General features: G+C 44.9%; 6 protein-coding genes across 6 annotated transcripts; all 6 read right to left on the bottom strand.

The window, feature by feature from the left end:
• Positions 1-538: 538 nt before the first annotated feature.
• On the bottom strand, positions 539-5,487 carry LOC131139181 (zinc finger protein 84-like). Its single transcript, XM_058088523.1, has 3 exons — positions 5,053-5,487; positions 3,823-4,569; positions 539-1,982 (listed from the first exon to the last, which is right to left on the bottom strand). Exons 1-3 carry the CDS (start codon positions 5,066-5,068, stop codon positions 1,000-1,002), a joined length of 1,746 nt encoding a protein of 581 aa, XP_057944506.1. The 5' UTR covers positions 5,069-5,487; the 3' UTR covers positions 539-999.
• Positions 5,488-5,781: 294 nt separating this feature from the next.
• On the bottom strand, positions 5,782-7,775 carry LOC131139183 (gastrula zinc finger protein XlCGF8.2DB-like). The gene is made up of 2 exons (XM_058088525.1): positions 7,310-7,775; positions 5,782-7,207 (listed from the first exon to the last, which is right to left on the bottom strand). Exon 2 carries the CDS (start codon positions 7,111-7,113, stop codon positions 5,959-5,961), a length of 1,155 nt encoding a protein of 384 aa, XP_057944508.1. The 5' UTR covers positions 7,114-7,207; positions 7,310-7,775; the 3' UTR covers positions 5,782-5,958.
• Positions 7,776-8,708: 933 nt separating this feature from the next.
• Positions 8,709-11,025, bottom strand: LOC131139194 (zinc finger protein 394-like). The gene is made up of 3 exons (XM_058088537.1): positions 10,674-11,025; positions 9,682-10,323; positions 8,709-8,809 (listed from the first exon to the last, which is right to left on the bottom strand). The coding sequence occupies exons 1-3, from the start codon at positions 10,690-10,692 to the stop codon at positions 8,709-8,711; spliced, it is 762 nt and encodes a 253-aa protein (XP_057944520.1). The 5' UTR covers positions 10,693-11,025.
• A 709-nt stretch (positions 11,026-11,734) lies between these two features.
• Positions 11,735-13,989, bottom strand: LOC131139182 (gastrula zinc finger protein XlCGF8.2DB-like). Its single transcript, XM_058088524.1, has 2 exons — positions 13,587-13,989; positions 11,735-12,878 (listed from the first exon to the last, which is right to left on the bottom strand). The coding sequence occupies exons 1-2, from the start codon at positions 13,639-13,641 to the stop codon at positions 11,773-11,775; spliced, it is 1,161 nt and encodes a 386-aa protein (XP_057944507.1). The 5' UTR covers positions 13,642-13,989; the 3' UTR covers positions 11,735-11,772.
• Positions 13,990-14,149: 160 nt separating this feature from the next.
• On the bottom strand, positions 14,150-16,856 carry LOC131139185 (zinc finger and SCAN domain-containing protein 2-like). Its single transcript, XM_058088526.1, has 2 exons — positions 16,436-16,856; positions 14,150-15,752 (listed from the first exon to the last, which is right to left on the bottom strand). Exons 1-2 carry the CDS (start codon positions 16,569-16,571, stop codon positions 14,758-14,760), a joined length of 1,131 nt encoding a protein of 376 aa, XP_057944509.1. The 5' UTR covers positions 16,572-16,856; the 3' UTR covers positions 14,150-14,757.
• A 265-nt stretch (positions 16,857-17,121) lies between these two features.
• Positions 17,122-20,331, bottom strand: LOC131139187 (gastrula zinc finger protein XlCGF8.2DB-like). Its single transcript, XM_058088528.1, has 2 exons — positions 19,868-20,331; positions 17,122-18,468 (listed from the first exon to the last, which is right to left on the bottom strand). Exons 1-2 carry the CDS (start codon positions 19,884-19,886, stop codon positions 17,420-17,422), a joined length of 1,068 nt encoding a protein of 355 aa, XP_057944511.1. The 5' UTR covers positions 19,887-20,331; the 3' UTR covers positions 17,122-17,419.
• Between the last annotated feature and the right edge of the window lie 232 nt (positions 20,332-20,563).

The following is a 20,563-nucleotide window of genomic DNA, read 5'->3' as shown; positions in this document are numbered from 1 at the left end:
TGTACAAATAAAATAAAACAACAGAACAAACAGCAAACCTGGGAAAAAATAAAGCAAAGAGGGACAATGTAAAGAGAAAAAAATAACGTTGATACTAAACTAATCATAATAATATAATCCTGTGGAATTTATTTTCTTACAGGCAATTTGTGCTGTCTGTCAAACATTTGGAGCATTCATTGAAATGCTGGCTTTTATTAAAGAGCAGATTTGATTTTGCTACATGCACTTTTTTGGTGATTTATCAATTATATACATGTTGTAATTTAAAATGCATTTAATATTGTGTGAGGCATATTGCAGCGTTGAAGGCTGATTATGCTTCTGTGCACATTCTTTGTTAGCTTCCTTGGTTGTGAGCAAACAATGGCAATTAAAGAGAGATGGGGAGGATTATTAGAGCAGAATCTAATGTAATGCAACAGTAATCGTTGCTTTCATTGCAAGTGTTGATCCAAAATCGGAGGAGACCGCCAACATCGAGCTAGCAGGCGCATGTGGAGGGAGAAGCACACGACACAGTAGCTTAATCCAAGTTTTATTAGTGTCAAAAAATAAACATTTTTTATGTGCGTCACAATTCAGCATCTCGCCCAAAGACAGCTGGGATAGGCTCCAGCATACCCGCGACCCTGGTGAGGATGAGTGGATGGAAGGAGGCTCTGGAGCTAACACATGGTCCAGCATGGTGGTCGCCATTCCAGAAACAAATCAGAAGCTGCCGTTTATTTCATTTAGGTAGGTAGGTCATCATGTTCAGCAGAAGGACCTGACATATAAATGACTTGGTAAAGCCTCCTCTGCTTGGGGGAAGCCAGTATTGGGAACTATTGGGAACAGAGCACACCATACGGGAACGTTTGCATCCAAGAGAGGCTCCATTACTAGCTTTCAGGTTACCATGACAACAGGCTGTGTTATGCCAGTGTTGACATGTTAAGTACATGAAGATACGTCCTCGTGCATGTTGTGCTCACATCAACTACAGTAAACGTGATTTCATGTGCTGATGCTCCGCCCACCAGCACACGCGTGTTTGTTGAGCCGCTTCTTATCAGAGAACTTTTGATCACACTCCTTGCAACCGAATGGTTTCTCACCGGTGTGCGTCCTCGCGTGTCGAACCAACGCCGAACGGAAACTGAAACTCGTATTGCAGACTGAGCATGAAAAAGGTTTCTCTCCCGTGTGCGTCCCCGTGTGCTCCACCAAATACGCCTTCAGAGAGAACTTCTTACCGCACACTGAGCAGGAATAAGGCTTCTCTCCGGTGTGTGTGCGTGTGTGTCGAGTCAACGCCGAACGGTCACTAAAACTCATTTTGCAGACCGAGCAGGAAAATGGTTTTTCTCCCGTGTGCGTTCGTGTGTGCGTGACCAAATGTTCCTTTAAAGAGAACATTTTTGCACAATACGAGCAACTGAAGGGTTTCTCCCCAGTGTGTGTTTTTGTGTGTATCGCCAGGCTGATTTTTCGCGAGAATCTTTCACTGCAAACTGAACAGGAAAAAGGTTTTTCTCCCGTGTGCCTTCGCATGTGTGTTGTCAAATTGGATTTATGCGAGAACGTTTGTGCACAGACGGAACACGAAAACGGTTTCTCCCCAGTGTGTATTCTCGTGTGTGATATCAAATGTTCATTTCGAGGAAATCTTTTATCGCAAAAAGAGCAGCTGAAGGGTTTTTCCTCCGTGTGACATCTCATGTGCCTTTTCAAATGTCTCTTGTCACCAAACGTTTTGTCACACTGGGAACATCCCAAGTGTTTGTTGTCACGAAGAGCGGCCACATCACCTCGAGAGAGTCCATCATCTTCACGCTTCACAATCACACAAGTCGCTGGAACCCTGCTGATGTCGGCCTCCTCCCGAGTCCACACTTGCTCCTCCTCTACCTCTTTAGTGTGGGGGGGCTGTGGCTCCTCCTTCGCCACCCTGGAGCCCCACTCCTGCTGCTCGAGGGCAAGATCTTCTTCACTGATGTCTGCTGGACACAAGATTATTTTTTACTGTACTTTTATTGTTTTACACGCAGTATGTATTATTGTTGTGGCTCCAAATAGAAACGGGAATAGAAAAGGGAATATGTTGCAGCTGGAAACATTCAAGGTGGCGATTTCAATGATTATGAAAAATGTCTAAGTACAGCAAGAGTCTCAGCTTACAAGTGGTTTAGTATCAGACCCTATGCAGCGTGTATGTGCTTATTCACAACACAGAGATGATACATTCACCAAGACCATTCCCTTGGATCAAAAGGCACCCTGTTCTTTTTTGTTAATGTCACTCTTTCCGTCCTGGCTGAGATGCTCAGCCCCCTAGCCAAGGACTGGTTGAAACCAGATCAGCACAATACACAATCAAGCAGTAAACACAATGTTTCCCGGTCATTGGGACCTCCAGCATCAGAATGAGAAACCACATGGACTTTGCTAGACTTTGGCTGGTGGCTTGGCATCGCAATGGCTTGTATTGACTCCTCTTCATATGAAAGTGTAAATTGTACGACTCGTAGCATTATTTCACAGCTTGCAGAACAACACAATCTGTGTGGACTTCGCCTTGCTCAAAGGGCAGGGCCCAACAATGATAAGTGGTAAAAAAAAAAAAACTTTTGGGTGTTTCACAAACAACCCAGAAGTGCAAAAAGCAGTGTAACGTGCATGATGGACCACTGGTTGTAAAGAAACGCTATCCGAGTCAAAGGAAAAATCCAACAAGGATCAGTGAATGAACTGGAAAAATAGTAAAAGAAACTACTGAAACTGGCCTGGACAAAAATGATGGCATCCTTAACCTCATGTTTAGTTGCACCACTTTTTCAAGCAATCCACAGGGATTATTGTGTGATGGGTGTGGTGTTTCAGCAGCTCTTCCCACGGATATTCAATTGGACTTAAACCAGCGCTCGCACAAGGCCACTTCAGAATACTCCAGTCTTCGGCCCTTCGCCATCCTTGAGTGCGTGTCCTGTTGGAGGACCCATGAACCTGCGACCGAGACCAAGCTTTCTGACACCGGGTAACACAACTGCCTCCAGAATGCCTTGGTTGCCATGCGATTTCATTGTAAAGACTCCCGTGGTGAGGTGGAGCTGGTCATAGGCCTTACTTGTGTCCATGGCGGGTTGTGCTTCCTTTCGCAGGAGTGTTAGGGACTTTAGCCACGCCTCTACGTGACATGTGTACGTCACGGGACACTACGGCGGCACGTCGTCGTTTCAACACACATGGACATCTTCTCGGTTGTCAGGATGACACTTTGACGTGAAGGTTAGCTTCCTTAGACGTTCAAATCCACAGCAGTCTCAAAGCAAAGAAGTGCAATCAGCTAATGAGCTCCAATTTACAAATACTGCCCTCCTGTGGGCATTCAGGGGAACATCAGGGGGCCAATGAGCAGCGCAGAAAGATAGCGGTGGTCTATCACTGGTCCCTTCAAAGTCGGATGGAAGACTAATAGTTCCTCGGGGTCCAGCGTACTGGGGCGGAGGATCCAAAAGAGCAAGGTGCAAGGCGGGGGGTGTGGCCCAATACCGCCAGTTTTGTGCCGTGGTCACTTAGCGCTAGAGGTCCTTGCAGGGCATTTATGTTTGTAGAGCTGGTACTGCCGAGTGAATCTTTCCTCACACAGACTGCAGCTGAAAGGTTTGTCGCCAGTGTGTCTTCTCATGTGCGTATTCAAATTGCCCTTTTGCGAGAATCTCTCCCCACAAACTGAACACAAAAAGGGTTTCTCACCCGTGTGCGTTCTCATGTGTGTCGTCAGGTTGCCCTTTTGAGAAAATCTCTCATAACAAACGGAACACATAAAAGGTTTCTCACCCGTGTGCGTTCTCGTGTGCCGAGCCAACGCCGAGCTATCGCTGAAGTCCGTGCTGCAGACGGAGCAGGAGAAGGGTTTCTCTCCAGTGTGCGTCCTGGTGTGTGAGATCAACTGCCCCTTTGTGGAGAATCTTTTATCACAGAAGGAACAGGAGAAGGGCTTTTCTCCTGTGTGGGTTCTTGTGTGTGCCATCAAATGTGCTCTTTCGGAGAACGGTTTGCCACAAAGCGGGCAGCAGAATGGTTTCTCACCAGTGTGTGTTCTTGTGTGAGCCAGCAAATGTGCCTTTCGAAGAAATGCTTTACGGCAAAACGAGCAGCTGAATGTTTTTTGTCTCGTGTGCGAGCGTTTCAAGCGTTTGCTGTCAGCACGACACGTCATGTCAGCTTTCGAGTCTTCATCATCAGTGTCAGGAGACTGAGACGTCATGTCATCGCTATCTGACAGCGGAGCTAAGAGGCTGTCTGACTCCGGTACTCTCTTGTCGTCCCTTGGACCGTGATCAAGCTGTGACCGCTGACCTTCACCTTCATCATCTTCACCCTTAACAATCACAGGAAACTTGCTGATGCTGATGCTGTGCTCCTCCTCCTCTTCCTTAATGTGGGTGTGCTGTGGCTCCTCCTCTTTAATGCAGGGGGCCTGTGGCTGCTCCGCCTCCTCTTTAATGTTCAGGGGCTCTGGCTCCTCTTGCTCCCACCTGGAGCTCCACTCTTGCTGCTCAGAGGGAAGATCTCCACGGACATCTGAGGGACACAAGAAGACAAACACACATGGTTGTTAAGACGCAGCTCAAACACCAACCATTCGGTAACATCTGACGAGGAGAAAGATGAGGCTCCAAGCTAACATAAGACTTGTTGGTGATCGACATTAAAACATAGGACTGGAATGCGAAAAGCAGCAACAAGGACACGTCAAAAGAAAATCAGGTTCACTTCATACTTCATGGTTTGAAAAAAATCTAATTGAAGCGACTTCCACAGAGTCCATTCATTTGTAAACAACGCGGAGGTCATTGGAGAGGGAGCGGTTTCAGTGTGTTAGTTTTGTCACTAAGAATTGAAAAAAACTGAGCAATTTGAAGAAAACCAAAGCAATGTATAATCGGTATTAGAATGTGATCGATTAAAGTGGCTTTCGGGGGTAAACGTATGTTTGTTTGGACATAAACAATAAGTAATGATAAAGTATAAAGTTATGACACACGTGAGAGGAAGTAAACAAACCTCTTTGTGACTCCATTTGAGGCTTGCCGTCGTCGTTCTTCTCTTTTGTTTGACAAAGTTCGTCCTCGCGCTTTATTGTGGTTCTTTCCAGCACTACAAATATTTTTCCAACGGCAGCAGCTCGCCGCTTAGTAGTTTAGTGCTCATAACTTTGCCTCAGAACACATTTTCACACAATAACGCTTAGCATGTCTTGCTAACTTCCGCGTCTCTTTGTTAGCAGCTAGCGAGCTGAGCTAGCTTGAGAAGCTTCAAATGTACTGAGACGAGATTATAATGAACTGCGATTTTGAGTCCATGTTGTGTGCCATCAACGTGAACTTAATCAAAAGGACCCAATAAATAAAATGGCAAATAGGCAAAGACGCACCCAACGTCAGAGTGCTCGACAAGACCTGGCGGAAGTGATGTGAAATAGCGGATGTGCCGTTGCAACTCCGCTCGGACAAAACATGTGTATTTTAGAATAAAAACTAGTCGTAACACTATAATAATAATATGGTAATAATACGGTTATGTTTTATCACGACAATGTACCTCATAAGTATTTTTACAAGTGATTTCTGGTCATGTAGCACCTGGCATGAAAAGCCCCGGATGATGCCAATCGGTTGAGTTATTTGACCTTGTAGTGACGCCATATGTCCACCGGGTGGCAGCAAAGACCGAGTGCTGCTGTTGAGTGTCCCAGACATGGTCGAGCGATGCAGCTCCAGGAGAGAACAGGGATTTATTTTTGCTTTATTGGGCAGTACTTCCGCCACATCAGTCAATCCTCTAATATGAAAAAAACAAATGAAATCCAGTTGCACCTTTAACATCATAATTACTTTGTCTAGCTTATGTACACTTATGCATGTGTGTTGTCTTATGTTTATGGTGTTTCTGTTGAAATAAAAGCCAACTCTAGCCATTAAAATGCGTTTGGCCGCTGCTGCTCTCACCAGCACATTTGTGTTTGCTAAGCTGATACTTATAAGCGAACTTCTCATCACACACATTGCAACTGAATGGTTTCTCTCCAGTGTGTGTTCTCATGTGTCGAAACAGTGACGGGTGAAGGCTGAAACTTTTGTTGCAGACCGAGCAGGAAAAGGGTTTCTCGCCAGTGTGTGTCCTCATGTGTTTCACGACTGTCGACTGGCATCGAAACATCGTGTTGCAGACTGAACATGAAAACGGCTTTTCTCCAGTGTGGGTCCTTGCGTGTTCGATCAAACTCATCTTTCTAAAGAAGATTTTACCACAAACTGAGCACGGAAAAGAACTCTCGCCGGTGTGTGTTCTCATGTGTGGAATCAAGGAGGACTGAAATCTGAAACTTGTGTCGCAGACTGAGCATGAAAAGGGTTTTTCACCAGTGTGTGTTCTCGTGTGGGACTTCAAATTCACCTTTTTGGAGAATCCTTTTCCGCAGATGCTGCAGGTGAACGGTTTCTCGCCCGTGTGTGTTCTTGTGTGTTCTGTCAGATTCATCTTTCTGGAAAATCTTTCACCACAAACTGAGCATGTGAAACATTTCTCACCGGTGTGTGTTCTCGTGTGTTTGATCAACGCGGAACGATCAGTAAAACCGGCATCGCAGACTGAACATGAAAACGGTTTCTCTCCTGTGTGTGTTCTTGTATGTATTGTCAAAGTGCCTTTTTGGGAGAATCTTTTAGAGCAAAATGGGCAGCTGAATGGTTTTTCTCCCGTGTGGACCCTCATGTGTGTTTTCCAGTCTGACTTATACGTAAAACTTTTCTGGCACTGAGAGCATTTAAAGTGTTTGTTGTTAGTGTGACACGCCATAACAGCTCTGGAGTCTTCATCGGCGTCAGGGGAGTGCAACGCCGTGTCGTCACTACGTGATAGCGGAGCTAAGAGGCGGTCTGCTGCTGGACTTCTCGTATCGTCACTTTGATTGTGATCAAGCTGTACCCACTGAGCTTCCTCCTCATCGTCTTCACTCTTCACGATCACTCGAATCACTGGAAAGCTGCCGATGTCAGCGCCTTCCTGAGTCCAGATTTGCTCCTCATCTTCCTCTTTAATGCCCAGTGGCTCTTCCTCCTCCATCCTGGAGCTCCAGGCCTGCTGCTCAGGGGGAAGATCTTCTTCACCGACACACAAGGACGCAGAAATCAATTTACAATAGCAGCCGCACGATGATCTGATGAATTAAAACAAGAAAACATTCAGTGGGCAGGGTATTATTGATCTAAAAAGAAAAGATGAATATACAATTATTAAACATGATAAGAAGTAAACAAACCTTCTCTATGTGACGCCATTTGATGCTTGAAAACGTCGTCGTTGGCGTTCTCCTCTTTTGGTCGACAAAGTTCCTCTTCGTAATCTGCTATCGTTCTTTTTATCGCAACAAATATTTCTTACACGGCAGCAGCTTGTCGATCTTTCATCGATGCTCTCACTTGATAGACATCCTCACACAAACACACAAACAGTTAGCACGCGATGCTAACTTCCGCGTCTCTTTGTTAGCCGCTAGCAAGCTAGCTTGAGAAGCGAGGAAGCGCATTGAGACGAGCTTGTCATAAAGTGTGATGTTTAGTCCCTGTTAGCTCTTCAAAGTGTACCAAATAAGAAAGACGGCAAAAAAGCAACGAATACCAAAAACATAAACGTAGAGCACTCTGGGTCTACCTTCTCTACGTCGAACGCGTCAATCGGTGGAAATGCTACGGCAACCCCATTTGGACAAAATAGATCGTCGCCGTCTGATTCGAATCCGTTTGCGGTGCTAAATTTACAACGGCAGTTTTCATCCTCTCCGACCACATCTAAATTGTAATTGTATAGAAAGTGTAGTACCTTTCGTTGTTTGCTACAGCAGATTTAAGTTAGCTTAGCGGTTAGCACGGCTTCTCTGTTCCTTGCTTACGTCACTGCAGACATAAACACTGCTCCTACATTCTTTATTCATAGCCAGTATAGTCATGTTGATAGTACACCTAGGTTGCTTAAAATACCAACACAAAAGACACCGCTGTTGATAGGCAACGACATTTCGTTGGCAATTTCACGACTGTGTTTTTGTGCAATGACAATAAAGGGAGTCTATCTATCCATCCATCCATCCATCCATCCATCCATCCATCCATCCATCCATCCATCCATCCATCCACCCACCCATCCATCCATCCATCCATCCATCTATCTATCTATCCATCATCCATCCATCCATCCATCCATCCATCCATCTATCTATCTATCTATCCATCCATCCATCCATCCATCCATCCATCCATCCATCCATCCATCCACCCATCCATCCATCCATCTATCTATCCATCATCCATCCATCCATCCATCCATCCATCCATCCATCCATCCATCCATCCATCCATCCATCCATCCATCCATCCATCCATCCATCCATCCATCCATCCATCCATCCATCCATCCATCCATCCATCCATCCATCTATCTATCTATCTATCTATCTATCTATCTATCTATCTATCTATCTATCTATCTATCTATCTATCTATCTATCTATCCATCATCCCCACTCATTTGTCATCCAGTTGTCTCTCTCCTGTCCGAGGCGGTCCAACTCCAGAGGTGCCGCCATCAGTCGCTACTCCATTCGTTATTGTGGCAAACTGTTGATAGCGCACATAAATTGCTTATATCAACAACAAGCCCTGCTATCGCTGTGTTCTCTCGCCAGGTTGTTTTTCTGCCGTTGCCGGTGCTCCTCTCCAGTAGGTGGCAGCCACCGCTAAAAAGGTAAAACCCTCCACATGCGCTGTATGGCATAAAAGGCAGAGCACACATGGACTGAATTTATTATGACTGGCGGTTAAAGAGTTTTTACACTTGCAAGACACTTTAGAATGTTGAAATGTGACTTAAAACATTGGTCCAACACCAAATCGTTTTTTTTTAGGTTTTGCCCTGGAACACAGCTTTCTGAAACCGTGCTCTTTCTACGCCATCATCACTGCAACAACTATTCGGAGTGGGTGGAGTCTTTATTTTTCGATATCGTGCTGCACTTCTCACCTGCACACTTGTGTCTGGTGATGTCGTACTTATAGGAGAACCTTTTACCGCACACGTTGCAGCTGAATGGTTTCTCACCGGTGTGCGTTGTCGTGTGTGCTTCCAAACTTCTTTTGACCGAGAATCTTTTTCCGCAGACTGAGCAGGAAAAGGGTTGTTCTCCGGTGTGTGTTCGTGTGTGCTTCATCAACTTGCCCCTCAATGGGAAGGTTTTGCCACAAACCAAGCAGGAAAATGGTTTCTCTCCCGTGTGTATTGTTATGTGTGCTTTTAAACTGTCCTTTGCAGAAAACCTTTTGTCACAGAAGGAACACGAGAACGGCTTGTCTCCAGTGTGTGTTCTTATGTGCGTCAACAAATTCCCCTTTACGGGAAATGTTTTGCCACAAAATGAGCAGCTGAAGGGTTTCTCACCGTTGTGTTTTCGTTCATGCGCCATCAAATTGCCTTTTTGAGAGAACCTTTCACCACAAACTGCACAGCTGAATGGTTTCTCACCGGTGTGTGTTCGTGTGTGTGCATTCAAGTTCCCCTTGACAGAAAAACTTTTACCGCAAATTGAGCAGGAAAATGGTTTCTCACCATTGTGTTTTCTTGCATGTGTCATCAAATTACCTTTTTGAGTGAATCTTTTGCCACAAACTGAGCAAGAAAACGGTTTCTCGTCGACGTGCTTTCTTGTGTGTCTCATTAAGTTGCCTTTTTGAGTGAATTTTTCACCGCAAATGGAGCAGCTGAATGGTTTATCGCCAGTGTGTGTTCTTGTGTGTGTTATCAAATTGCCTTTCTGAGAGAAGCGTTTACCACAAAATGAACAGACGAACGGGAGACCCGTCACATCAGCTTTAGAGTCTTCCTCGTCAGTTTCAGGAGAGTGTGACGCCGTGTCGTCACTATCTGACAGCGGCGCTAAGAGGCTATCTGCTTCTGTTGTCAAGTGTCGACTTGAGCTGCTGCTTGGATGCTCCGCCTCCTCCTTCTCCTTGTGTTGACAATAATCGATCCGTGATCCGTGACCCTTGTCTTCATCGTCTTCACTCTTCACAATCACACAAATCACTGGAAACTTGCTTATGTCAGCCACTTCCTGCCCCTCCTCTTGATTGATGCTGTGCTCCTCTTCTTCTTCTTTAATGTAGGCCGGCACAGGCTGTCCCTCCTCGTCATCCTCCTCTTTAATGTTGGGCGGCCGTGACTCCTCCTGCGCCACCCTGGAGCTCCACTCCTGTAGCTCTGGGCGAAGATCTTCACTGACGTCTGCACACACACACACACACACACACACGGTGGCATAATAAGATGAAATGTAACATGTAACATGAACAAATGTAACATGAAGGCATGCTCATAACAAATAATTCTACATAAACATTAAACAAAAACATGCCCCGGCCTTATGTACTGTGTGTAGATCAGAGGTGTTCATACTTTATGTATTTGATTAAAGTGGAAAGAGCAAATAGGTATCACTGACGTACACGGTATAGCCACTTACTACCAACTGTCTTCTTCTACTGTCTACAGTATCATCGTGTGAATGCATGAAATGGACATGTAATACCTTAATCGTGAAATGAAAGGCTCTTAAGAGAAGGAAGTAAACAAACCTGCTCTGTGTAACTCCATTTGAAGCTTGAAAACAGCGTCGCTGGTTCTGCCCTTTCTTACTCGGCAAAGTACTTTCTCACACTACAAATATTTCCTCGGCGGTACAACAACACAGAACAACAACACTTAGCATGTCACGCTAACTTCCGCTTCTCTTTGTTAGCAGATAACGAGCTAATCTAGCGAGAAAGAAGCTTATAAAGTGCACGGAGACGAAGGTGTCGTAGACGGTGATGTTCAGTCCATGTAGGGTGTCAGCGTGTTAACGGTGAAGAACGAAGAACAAACAGGGAAACGGAATAAATGTGGGAAAAGGCCGTGTCTGCCTGCTAGATGTTCACCTTTTTAGCGGAAGTGTTGCAGAGCTCTGCTACGGCAGCCTCACTTGGACAAACTACATAGCAGCTGAGAAATTCAATTTACAGGGACCCTATTATGCAAATGTTGTACCTTTGTATTGAGTTGTGGACTCATGAAGAGTAGTTACACACGATAACCGGCCCAGAAAGCTCTCTACATCTTCCAGAATATGTACCTATTTCAGCTATCTTGTCCTTGGAGTTGCATTTTCATTTATTCCACCTACGACCCGCCTCCGGGCACGCTCACTTCACTGTGATTGGTCTCACTCAGCTTGTACGGTTTCCGGCTTGCACCCGGACACGCCCATATAAGGAAGTCTGGCTCACTGTGACGCCACACTTCCAAAAGCACAGGCCTCATTATCTGAACGTTTGGCATCGTTTAACACGAGAATGCTACATTCTAACAACATTTATATGTCAGAAGAGTGGAAAAAACATTAGTCATTACAGGGGCGTTGAAATGGAAAACACCCAAAGAAAAGTGACATATTACAGTATGGATGGACCAATATGACTAACATTGTTATGACAAAATAGATGCGCTTATACTTATTTCCAAGATACTGTCAGTGAGTGCTAGCGTATGCAACTCTGCAAGCACTGTGCAAGCACCGACTGCATGGGGGACAGGCCGATGATCAAAAGTGTAAAAGAGCAAGTTTTTCATAAAGTTTATTTTGAAATGGAAGAAACACAAACATCACACTACTTTTTTACTCACGCATCTGCATCTTCATGTGCTGCTGCTCTTCTCACCAGCACACTCATGCCGACTAAGCTGATACTTGTAGGAGAACTTTTTAGTGCATACATTGCAACTGAATGGTTTCTCTCCAGTGTGCGTTCTTTGGTGTTTCATTAAATTGCCTTTTTGAGAGAATCTCTGTCCACAAACCGAGCAGGGAAAAGGTTTATCCACACTGTGTGTTCTCATGTGTGTCATCAGGCTGCCTTTCTGAGTGAATCTTTTCCCACAAACAGAGCAAGGGAAAGGTTTCTCGCCGCTGTGAGTCCTCATGTGTCTCATTAGATGTCCCTTTTGAGAAAATGTTTGGCCACAAACTGAGCAGGGAAAAGGTTTCTCACCGGTGTGTGTCCTCATGTGCCGCAACAATGTTGAGCGCATGCCAAAACTCGTCGCACAGGCTGAGCAGGAAAATGTTTTCTCGTTTTTTTCCCCGGCGTGAGTCCTCGTGTGTGCCATCAAATTGCCTTTGCGAGAGAATCTTTTGCTGCAAACTGGGCAGGGAAATGGTTTCTCTCCAGTGTGTGTGCTTGCGTGTTTCATCAAATTTCCCTTTATTGAGAACTTTTTATCGCACACCAAGCAGGAATACGGTTTCTCTCCAGTGTGTGTTCTCATGTGTAATTTCAAATTACTATTTCTCGGGAAGCCTTTATCGCAAAATGGGCAGCTGAATGTTTTGTCGCCTGTGTGACACGTCATGTGGACTTCCAATGCGATGCTGTCACTGAAGGTTTTGTCGCACTGGAAGCATTTGAAGCGTGTGCTGTCAGCGTGACGCGTCATATCAGCTTTAGAGTCTTCGTCGTCAGTGTCGGGAGAGTGCGACGCCGTATCGTCACTGTCTGACAGCGGCGGTAGCAGGCTGTCTGCGTGTGATCTTCTCTTCTCCTCACGCGGTGACCATTGAGCTTCGTCTTCATCATCTTCACTCTTCACAATCACACGGATCACTGGAAACTTTCTGAGGTCCGGCGCCTCCTGAGTGACGCTGTGCTCCTCCTCCTCTTCTTTAACGTGTGGAGGCTGTGGCTCCTCCTCTTCTTCTTCTTTAACGTGGGGGGGCTGTGGCTTCTTCTGCTCTTCACTGATCTCTGTAGGACACAAGAAGATAACTTGACTCAAAAAGCAGCAAACCTATGGGGTAAACACTGTGTACAACCTGCGGGTCTACAAAAGGTGACCCACAACCTGTGTTTAGGACAATCTCAGCACCATGCAGGTCTACAAAAGGTGGCCCACAACCTGTGTTTAGGACAATCTCAGCACCATGCAGGTCTACAAAAGGTGGCCCACAACCTGTGTTTAGGACAACCTCAGCACCATAACATCTCTCTCAGTCATCCTTGAGCATCCTTGCAAGTTAAATACAAGGGTGAAGCTTACAAGAAGAGTGGAGTTGAGTGTATCTGTGAAGCCAGAAGTGAAGGCTTTGTGGAAAAAGACCTAATTAACACAAGAAATATAAAAATAGATACATAATGTACATAATTGCTAAATACATAATGTATGCTGATGTTGGAAAAAACGCTAGGGTAGATTGTCACTCCTGATTAACCAGAATGAATTCTCCCATAAACAGCTTCACTACACTGGCTCACATTACCATGTGGAATTGAACTCATCACACACTACTGTTCAGGGGAACACACAAGGCAATTTGAGCGGCAACAAAATCAAGTTAAATGGAAGACCGGAAGAAGCCAAAGTACTAGTTGTCAAAGGCATCTATTGCCTTCCTTTCCTGAAGGAATGCAAAAAGGTCACTAAGCACGTGAGGCGAGAGGAAGAAGTAAACAAACCTGCCCCGCGTGACTCCATTTGAGGCGTCCAGTAGTTGTTGTTGTCGCTGGTCATCCCCTTTTGTTCGACAACGTTCCACGTCGTACTCGGCTATTGTTCTCTCTAACACTCCGAATATTTCCTCCACGGTAGCAGCTAGTCGCTCATTCCCGAACGCCCTCGGACAATAACAACACCTAGCATGTGTTGCTAACTTCCGCCTCTTCGTTAGCAGCTTACAAGCTATGCTAGCCAGAGAGACGGTTCAAAGCGCACCGAGGCTTTGTTGTGATAAATCCCGTTGTTTAGTCTACGCTATCCTTCAAGGTGTACTCAGTAAATACAAAGCAAAACCGCAAACCGGACGAGCACGCAGTGTCGCCTTCATCCATCCGAAGCGTATCAATCAGCGGATGTGCTACGGAAACCCCGCTTGGACAAACTAGATTGGTTATCGTGTTTTTGCCCTCACCTAAAATGAAGGTGGCTGCCGTGGAGTCGAACTTTCATTTTCTGCAAATGCGGCATCGTTTAACCTGAGAATGCTACATTTTATCAACATTTATAGGTACAAAAGTGGGTTAAGCATAATGGGTCCCTTTTAACACTTCATGAAGTTACGGAAATTCATTTAATGTGGTCGGGTCTGGAACCAATTAACTGACTGTAGCTTGTAAAAACAAAAAATACAATTCAATGTATAACTCAATAGTGCTGTTCAATAGATTGAAATTCTATCACATTTCAACGACACTTGAGTGACAAGTGTACATGTTACGTGTTTTGCTTTCTTTGCTGTTAATTGTGTCTTCCGGTGGTTAACTCGTTGATGCTTGTGTTGCAGGCCTCGCACCGAGGAAGCTGGTCCGTGGTCTTCATGAAAATATAAACAACAAAACAACTCATGGGTGTCCGACCGCCTTGCTCTTCTTTAAGCAAACATAAGAAACCTTTTACACGTTTTGCCTTGCCTAACCACACTGTAAACCCAAATTAGTATGAATCTTGTTAACAATCTCAGACGGCAAAGCAAGTTTGTGCAGGTTACTGCACAAATAGTCCACCCTTTGTGGACGCTTGTTCCTCTTTTGGAAGAAATAGTGCAAAAAATGACAGAAAAACACTCATACACCTCAGCGGTACCTGATAGGTCAAACTTGAAAAAAATAGGATTGGCTGGATTCCATTCCTTCATTTTCTGCCACTGTCCTCGCCGCCACACTTGTGTTTGTTCAGCTGGTACTTGTGAGAGAATCTCTCATCGCACGCCTTGCAGCTGAACACCTTCTCTCCGGTGTGTCTTCTCAAGTGCGTCATCAAGCTGACTTTCTGAGAAAAGGTTTTCCCACAAAACGAACAAGGAAAGGGTTTCTCGCCAGTGTGTGTTCGCATGTGTTGAACCAGCGCCGAACGAACAGTGAAACTGGTTTTGCAGACTGAACAGGAGAAAGGTTTCTCTCCGGTGTGTATTCGTGTGTGTGTGATCAAATTTCCCTTAATAGAGAATCGTTTGGCGCAGAATGGGCATGAAAAAGGTTTCTCTCCGGTGTGTGTTCTTGTGTGTCTCATTAAAATTCCCTTCTGGGAGAATTCTTTACCGCAAATCGAGCAGCTAAATAGTTTTTCTCCCGTGTGACATCCCATGTGCCTTTTTAAATTACTTTTGCTGCCAAAGGTTTTGTCACATTGGAAGCATTTAAAGTGTTTGTTGCCAGGGCGACATGTCACATCAGCTTTATAGTCTTCGTCATCCGTGTCAGGAGAGTGTGACGTCGCGTCGTCACTCTCTGACAGCGGAGCGAAGCGGCTGCCTGCTTGTGATCCCCCACCGTCGGCTTCTGTCGTCCTGTGTCGGCTCGAGCTGCTGCCTTTCTTCTCCACGCTTTGACTGTCATCGATTTGTGACCCCTGACCTTTGTCTTCATCATCGTCGCTCTTCACAGTCATACAAGTCACTGGAAACTTGCTGATGTCGGCATCCTCCTGCTGCTGTTCCCCCCGACTGATGCTGTGCTCCTCATCTTCCTCCTTGATGTGAGGCGGCTCTGATTCCTCCTCTTCCTCTTTAATGCAGGGCGGCTCTAACTCCTCTTCTTCTTCTTTAACCTGGGAAGACGGTGTCTCCTCCTGCTCCATCCAGGAGCTCCACTTTTGCTCCTCTGGGGGAAGATTTTCTTCTTCGCCATCTGCGGGACACGAGAACACAAACACACGGCCAGCGAATAGTGAAGAACCGCAAATTGTGAATGCACCAATAAAAAAGCACCAACGGGCAGGTTTCCCCACAAGGTGCCACATGTTTGGAATCCTCCCTCACTGCCTCTCATCTTGGCACAAACTGGATAGTTTTAAGCACACGTCATGTGATGTTATTCAACAGTACAGTGGTTGAAACACAAACGCTGCCCCTGAACGCAACACTGGCGGAAGAATCCCCAAGTAGAAGATGACATCATGTCAACTACAAGGAAATAAAAGACTCAGACAATATTTATCCCCACATTTCATTAATGCAAGTGATAAGTTATTACGTAATGTGTAACCACAAATTACTCATGAACAGTAAAATCATGTTTTAATTTTTTTCCCACTCCTAGTTTATTTTTTATCCCAACACATTCCCTTATTTTCACACAGTAAAGTGTGACAACAAAATATTGAGTGTGAAGATGTAAATGATACGGAGTGAATTATCAGTAATAGACGTGGAAAAGGGGTAGGATTAAATGAGATCTGCTTCTTCCTACTGCCTTTCGGTTCATCTCATGAGGTTGAATTCATGAAATCGACCTTCCAAGACAAAAGCGCTGAGTTGAAAATGCCGGATGTTATAAACCAGCATTAATGGGAGCGTAAGAAGTCAGCAAACCTGCTCCGTGTGACTCCATTTCCATTTCAAGCAGGAGTTGACTTTGTCCTTCGAGCTCCTCTTTCGTCGAAAGAGAAAGTTCCTCCCGGTAGTCTGCTGTCGTTCTTTCTAACACTACAAATGTCTTCTTTGACATTTGCGACTCACTCAATCGCCAACAATCTCGGACTTTATACACATTTTCACACAACGACAACCCTTAGCATGTGATGCTAACGTCAGTGTCTTTTTGTTCGAAGCTAATTAGCTAACGATAGCTTGGTGTCCTTTAAAATACACGCAAACGAGACAGAACAGTAATGTGTCATTTTTACTCGAATAAATATAAGATGCGTCCTGCATGGAGAACAAGCATAATTAAAAAGCCAACAGTAAAGACTTTTATATCTGCTATGTGCTCTTATTTAGCGACGTGCTAACTTCCGCCTTTTTTCTTCGGCGAGTTTTTTTGACGACTAGCGCAGTTGACTGCACAATACTGCCCTCTAACAGAGACCCTGGACATTACTTTTAGCACCAGTAATGGTGTTTATGAATTACATTGAAACGCCAGCGTCATTTGAAATGCAACATTACGTAGCAAAAAAGACACCAAGTGGTTCAATTGGGAAGAAGCATCGCAGTCACAAAATCAGAGACCAAGAGTTGCCTTTGGTATTTTTATTGCTTGTAAAAAATATCCAACAGCGGTTGGGAAAGTATCACATTTTGTATAAAAACCATGATTCAAAGGCTCGTTGCTCTTTTCTCAATTCTTTCACTAAGCCACACAACTTTTAATGCAGATCCGATAACATTATATACATTAAAGCTCTCATTAAAGCATATAGTGTATTTTATGAACAAATATCACGTTTCACAGCGACTTCACAGTGAAATAAGACGGTGCGAGGCGCGCTGACGTCACACATGGAAGCAATTTCGATTTTGGTGTGACTTAAGCGCCATACGTTCACAAATGTTTTTGACCTATTGTCCATTTTTTCAAACTTTTTGACGCCCTGAGGACTCGTTCGGATTGGACTTACTGCCGCCGAGCTCACTTCCGCACTTGTGTTTGTTCAGCTGATACTTGTAAGCGAACCTCTTGTCACACAGGCTGCAGCTAAAAGGTTTCTCTCCGGTGTGTTTCCTGGTGTGCGTCTTCAAGTTGCCTTTCTGAGCAAATTTCTCGCCGCAAACTGAGCAAGTGAAAGGTTTCTCGCCAGTGTGTGTTCGTGTGTGTTTCAGCAAAATGTCTTTCCTGGCAAATGTCTGTCCGCAAATTTCACAGGGAAAAGGTTTTTCTCCGGTGTGCGTTCTCACGTGGATCATTAAATTTCCTTTTTGAGAGAAGTTTTCTCCGCAAATTGGACAGCCAAAGGGTTTCTCACCTGTGTGCCATCTCATGTGTATCATCAAATTTCCTTTCTGGGAGAATTTCTCCCCACAAATCGAGCAGGGAAACGGTTTCTCCCCAGTGTGCTTTCTCATGTGTTTTGTTAAGTTGACTTTCTGAGAGAATCTTTCGCCGCAAACTTCACAGGGAAAAGGTTTCTCCCCTGTGTGTGTTCTCATGTGTATGGTCAGGGTGCCTTTGAGAGAGAAACCTCCACCGCAGATGGAACAAATGAAAGGTTTCTCTCCGGTGTGGACCATCATGTGTGTTTTCAAATTCCGCTTTCTGCCAAAAGCTTTGTTACACTGAGAACATTGAAAGTCTTTGCTGCCTTTTTGCGATCGATCCCCTTTGGGGTATTCATCGTCGGTCTGATCGCTGTCGGACAGTGGAGCTAAGAGGCTGTCCGCTTCCGATCTTCTCGTTGCCACACTTTGACGGTCATCGAGCTGCGGCCACTGAGCCTCATCCTCGTCATCTTCATTCTTCACAATCACACGAATCACCGGAAACGTGCTGATGTCGGCCTCCTCCTGACTGATGCTATGCTCCTCCTCCTCCTCTTTAATGTAGAGATGCCGTGGCTCCTCCTGCGCCACCCGGGAGCGCCACTCCTGATGCTCAAGGGGAAGATCTTCTTCATCTTCACGGATGTCTGCCCGTGACAAGAATACAGGATAGGTTATTTTATCGTGACGTTGCTCGTCGACTCTGCAGTCATACGCTGGTGCTGACAAGCTGCTTCTGCGCCGACTGGACAGAAATGTGCACAACTAAACACAGCAATTATGATTGGGGGTCAGTACGGATGACGAGCCGCCTCTCTGTCTACATTACTAGAGCATTTCAGGCACCGTTCAATCATTGGACAGTCTCAAGTGTCAATCATTACATCCGCACCACTGACTGATGGCGATGACCGCATGCACATGTCAATTATCACCTGACCTCCGCTTTTGTCCAAAAGAGAACTTACAGTGCCTGGCAACACAAACATGCTCCAAAAACATCAGAAGATAAAGTCAGGGTGCCTCGGTGACGCTAACGCGAACCCTAACCCTGACCCTGAGGTGGATGACTCCCGTGAGCTCAACTAATTGATCAAATTGATCATGTCCAATTACGTTCATGTGTGGTGACTGGGTTGGCCAATCCTGGAGCCTCTTGACCTTCTTCACTATCAGGAGCTTTGACGTGGAGGCCGAAGTGTGAGAAGCAGTGCCATCCTGCTGAAGAATTGTAAGATAATGGGCGATGGTGGACTTTTCTGATGAATCATTCATTAAAATGCACCCCATTCAGCACGAATACGGGACAAAACAAAAGATTCACCCAGACAACAGTCAAGTTTGGTGGAGGAATATCATGGCATTCAGTTTGGGGGCAAGCAAGAGCTCTGCAGAGTGGATGGAAACTGAAGTAGCATAAAATACATGCTGCCCCGTTACCGTCCAAATCACAAGACAAGGATGGCGATCATCTCACACTTCAGCCTCCGCATCAAAGTTCCCGATAGCCAAGAAGGTGGAGATGCTCCAGGATTGAGCGTTAGCAGATTTCAGCTTGTAGATAGCCCTTTCAGTCACATAAATGAAGAGTTGGCTGGAGCATTCAGTAATATGTAAGTAGGTAAGTAAATATATGTAACAAACATGCATATGTAATAATACTTTAATCATGAAAGAATGAAGATTAAGAAATAGTACATACAGTCCTGGTACTAAAAAGGATACACAATACTTTCTTAAGTCAAAATATTAGCTACAAGAACATAATAACTAAGGTTAGTTGCTCGCTTTTATAACACAACAAAATAACACAAAACAACATTATAACACAAAATTGAAAACCGCAGTCACAAGACAATCCTGTGTGTGTCATTTTTTGTTTTGGCATTGTTGTTGGATTCATAAATGACTTTTACTTTTATTACGTCAGAAACAATCGCCGATCCAAAGTGTCCTCTTTTGTACGAGAACCGAAACCAATGAGGTCAGCCTACACTGTTAAAATGTATAAATCATTGAAGATGTGAGACTAACAAGTGAACAAACCTTCTCCGTGTGACTCCATTTGAGGCGTGACAGCGGCGTTCAGTAGTTGACCTTCTCCTCTATTGTTCCACAAAGTTCCTCCTCGTTCTCCGCTTGCTTCCTTTTTCAAGCTACAAATATTTCTTCGGCAGAGACAACGAGTCGCTCATTCGCCAACGCTGTCAGACTTTGTGCGCATTTTCTAACACAACACGACGGGTGGCAGCATTAGCACGGGATGCTAACTTCCGCGTCTCTTTGTTAGCAGCTAACAAGGTGAGCTCGTTTGAGACAAGCTTCAAAGCGCATCGAGAGCGGCGAGACTGTACGCGAATGTGACGTTTTATCGTTTTTTTCATACAAGAAACGGGTTCTTACGAAGAAAAGCACGGTGAAAACACTCGAAAGCAAAGACTTGATACGAACACAAGGCCTCTGTGAGCGATGCACTGTTAACTTCCGCCTTTTTCTTCTTCGGTGGCGTCTTGTCGTCGCCGCCGCCATGACGCCATAATGCTGCCACCCATCGGTCACATTTGGCTCCCTCTTGTGTCTGATGATGAAACCTATTTTGTTAGATTGTTACACCATAACTAGGGAATATATTCTAGCTAGTATATGTGAATATTTGTCATAATAACAACATTTATGCAATTAATCTTATTTTTACTCAGAATATTACAAGTTTATAAAATTGCACCAGTTTTTTTTCAATTT

The sequence above is a fragment of the Doryrhamphus excisus genome, chromosome 12, assembly GCF_030265055.1.
Source record: "Doryrhamphus excisus isolate RoL2022-K1 chromosome 12, RoL_Dexc_1.0, whole genome shotgun sequence".
Taxonomy (NCBI): Eukaryota; Metazoa; Chordata; class Actinopteri; order Syngnathiformes; family Syngnathidae; genus Doryrhamphus; species Doryrhamphus excisus.
The sequence above is the reverse complement of the archived record's forward strand: the minus strand, read 5'-3'. Positions and strand labels throughout refer to the sequence as shown.

Bases quoted from the DNA above. Each gene is read 5' to 3' on its own strand.
- LOC131139181 (XM_058088523.1), bottom strand. The intron at 1,983-3,822 runs GTGAGAAACCTT...TGTGTCCAGCAG, and splicing joins GCACACGAGAACGCACACGG to ACATCAGTGAAGAAGATCTT.
- LOC131139183 (XM_058088525.1), bottom strand. From the start codon at position 7,113: ATGGAGGAGGAAGAGCCACTGGGCATTAAAGAGGAAGATGAGGAGCAA.
- LOC131139194 (XM_058088537.1), bottom strand. The intron at 8,810-9,681 runs GTAATTTGATGA...TATGCCATACAG, and splicing joins CAAAAGATTCACTCAAAAAG to CGCATGTGGAGGGTTTTACC.
- LOC131139182 (XM_058088524.1), bottom strand. From the start codon at position 13,641: ATGACCAGCGACAACAACAACTACTGGACGCCTCAAATGGAGTCACGC. The intron at 12,879-13,586 runs GTTTGTTTACTT...TGTGTCCTACAG, and splicing joins AATGGAGTCACGCGGGGCAG to AGATCAGTGAAGAGCAGAAG.
- LOC131139185 (XM_058088526.1), bottom strand. From the start codon at position 16,571: ATGTCAAAGAAGACATTTGTAGTGTTAGAAAGAACGACAGCAGACTAC. The intron at 15,753-16,435 runs GTTTGCTGACTT...CGTGTCCCGCAG, and splicing joins AATGGAGTCACACGGAGCAG to ATGGCGAAGAAGAAAATCTT.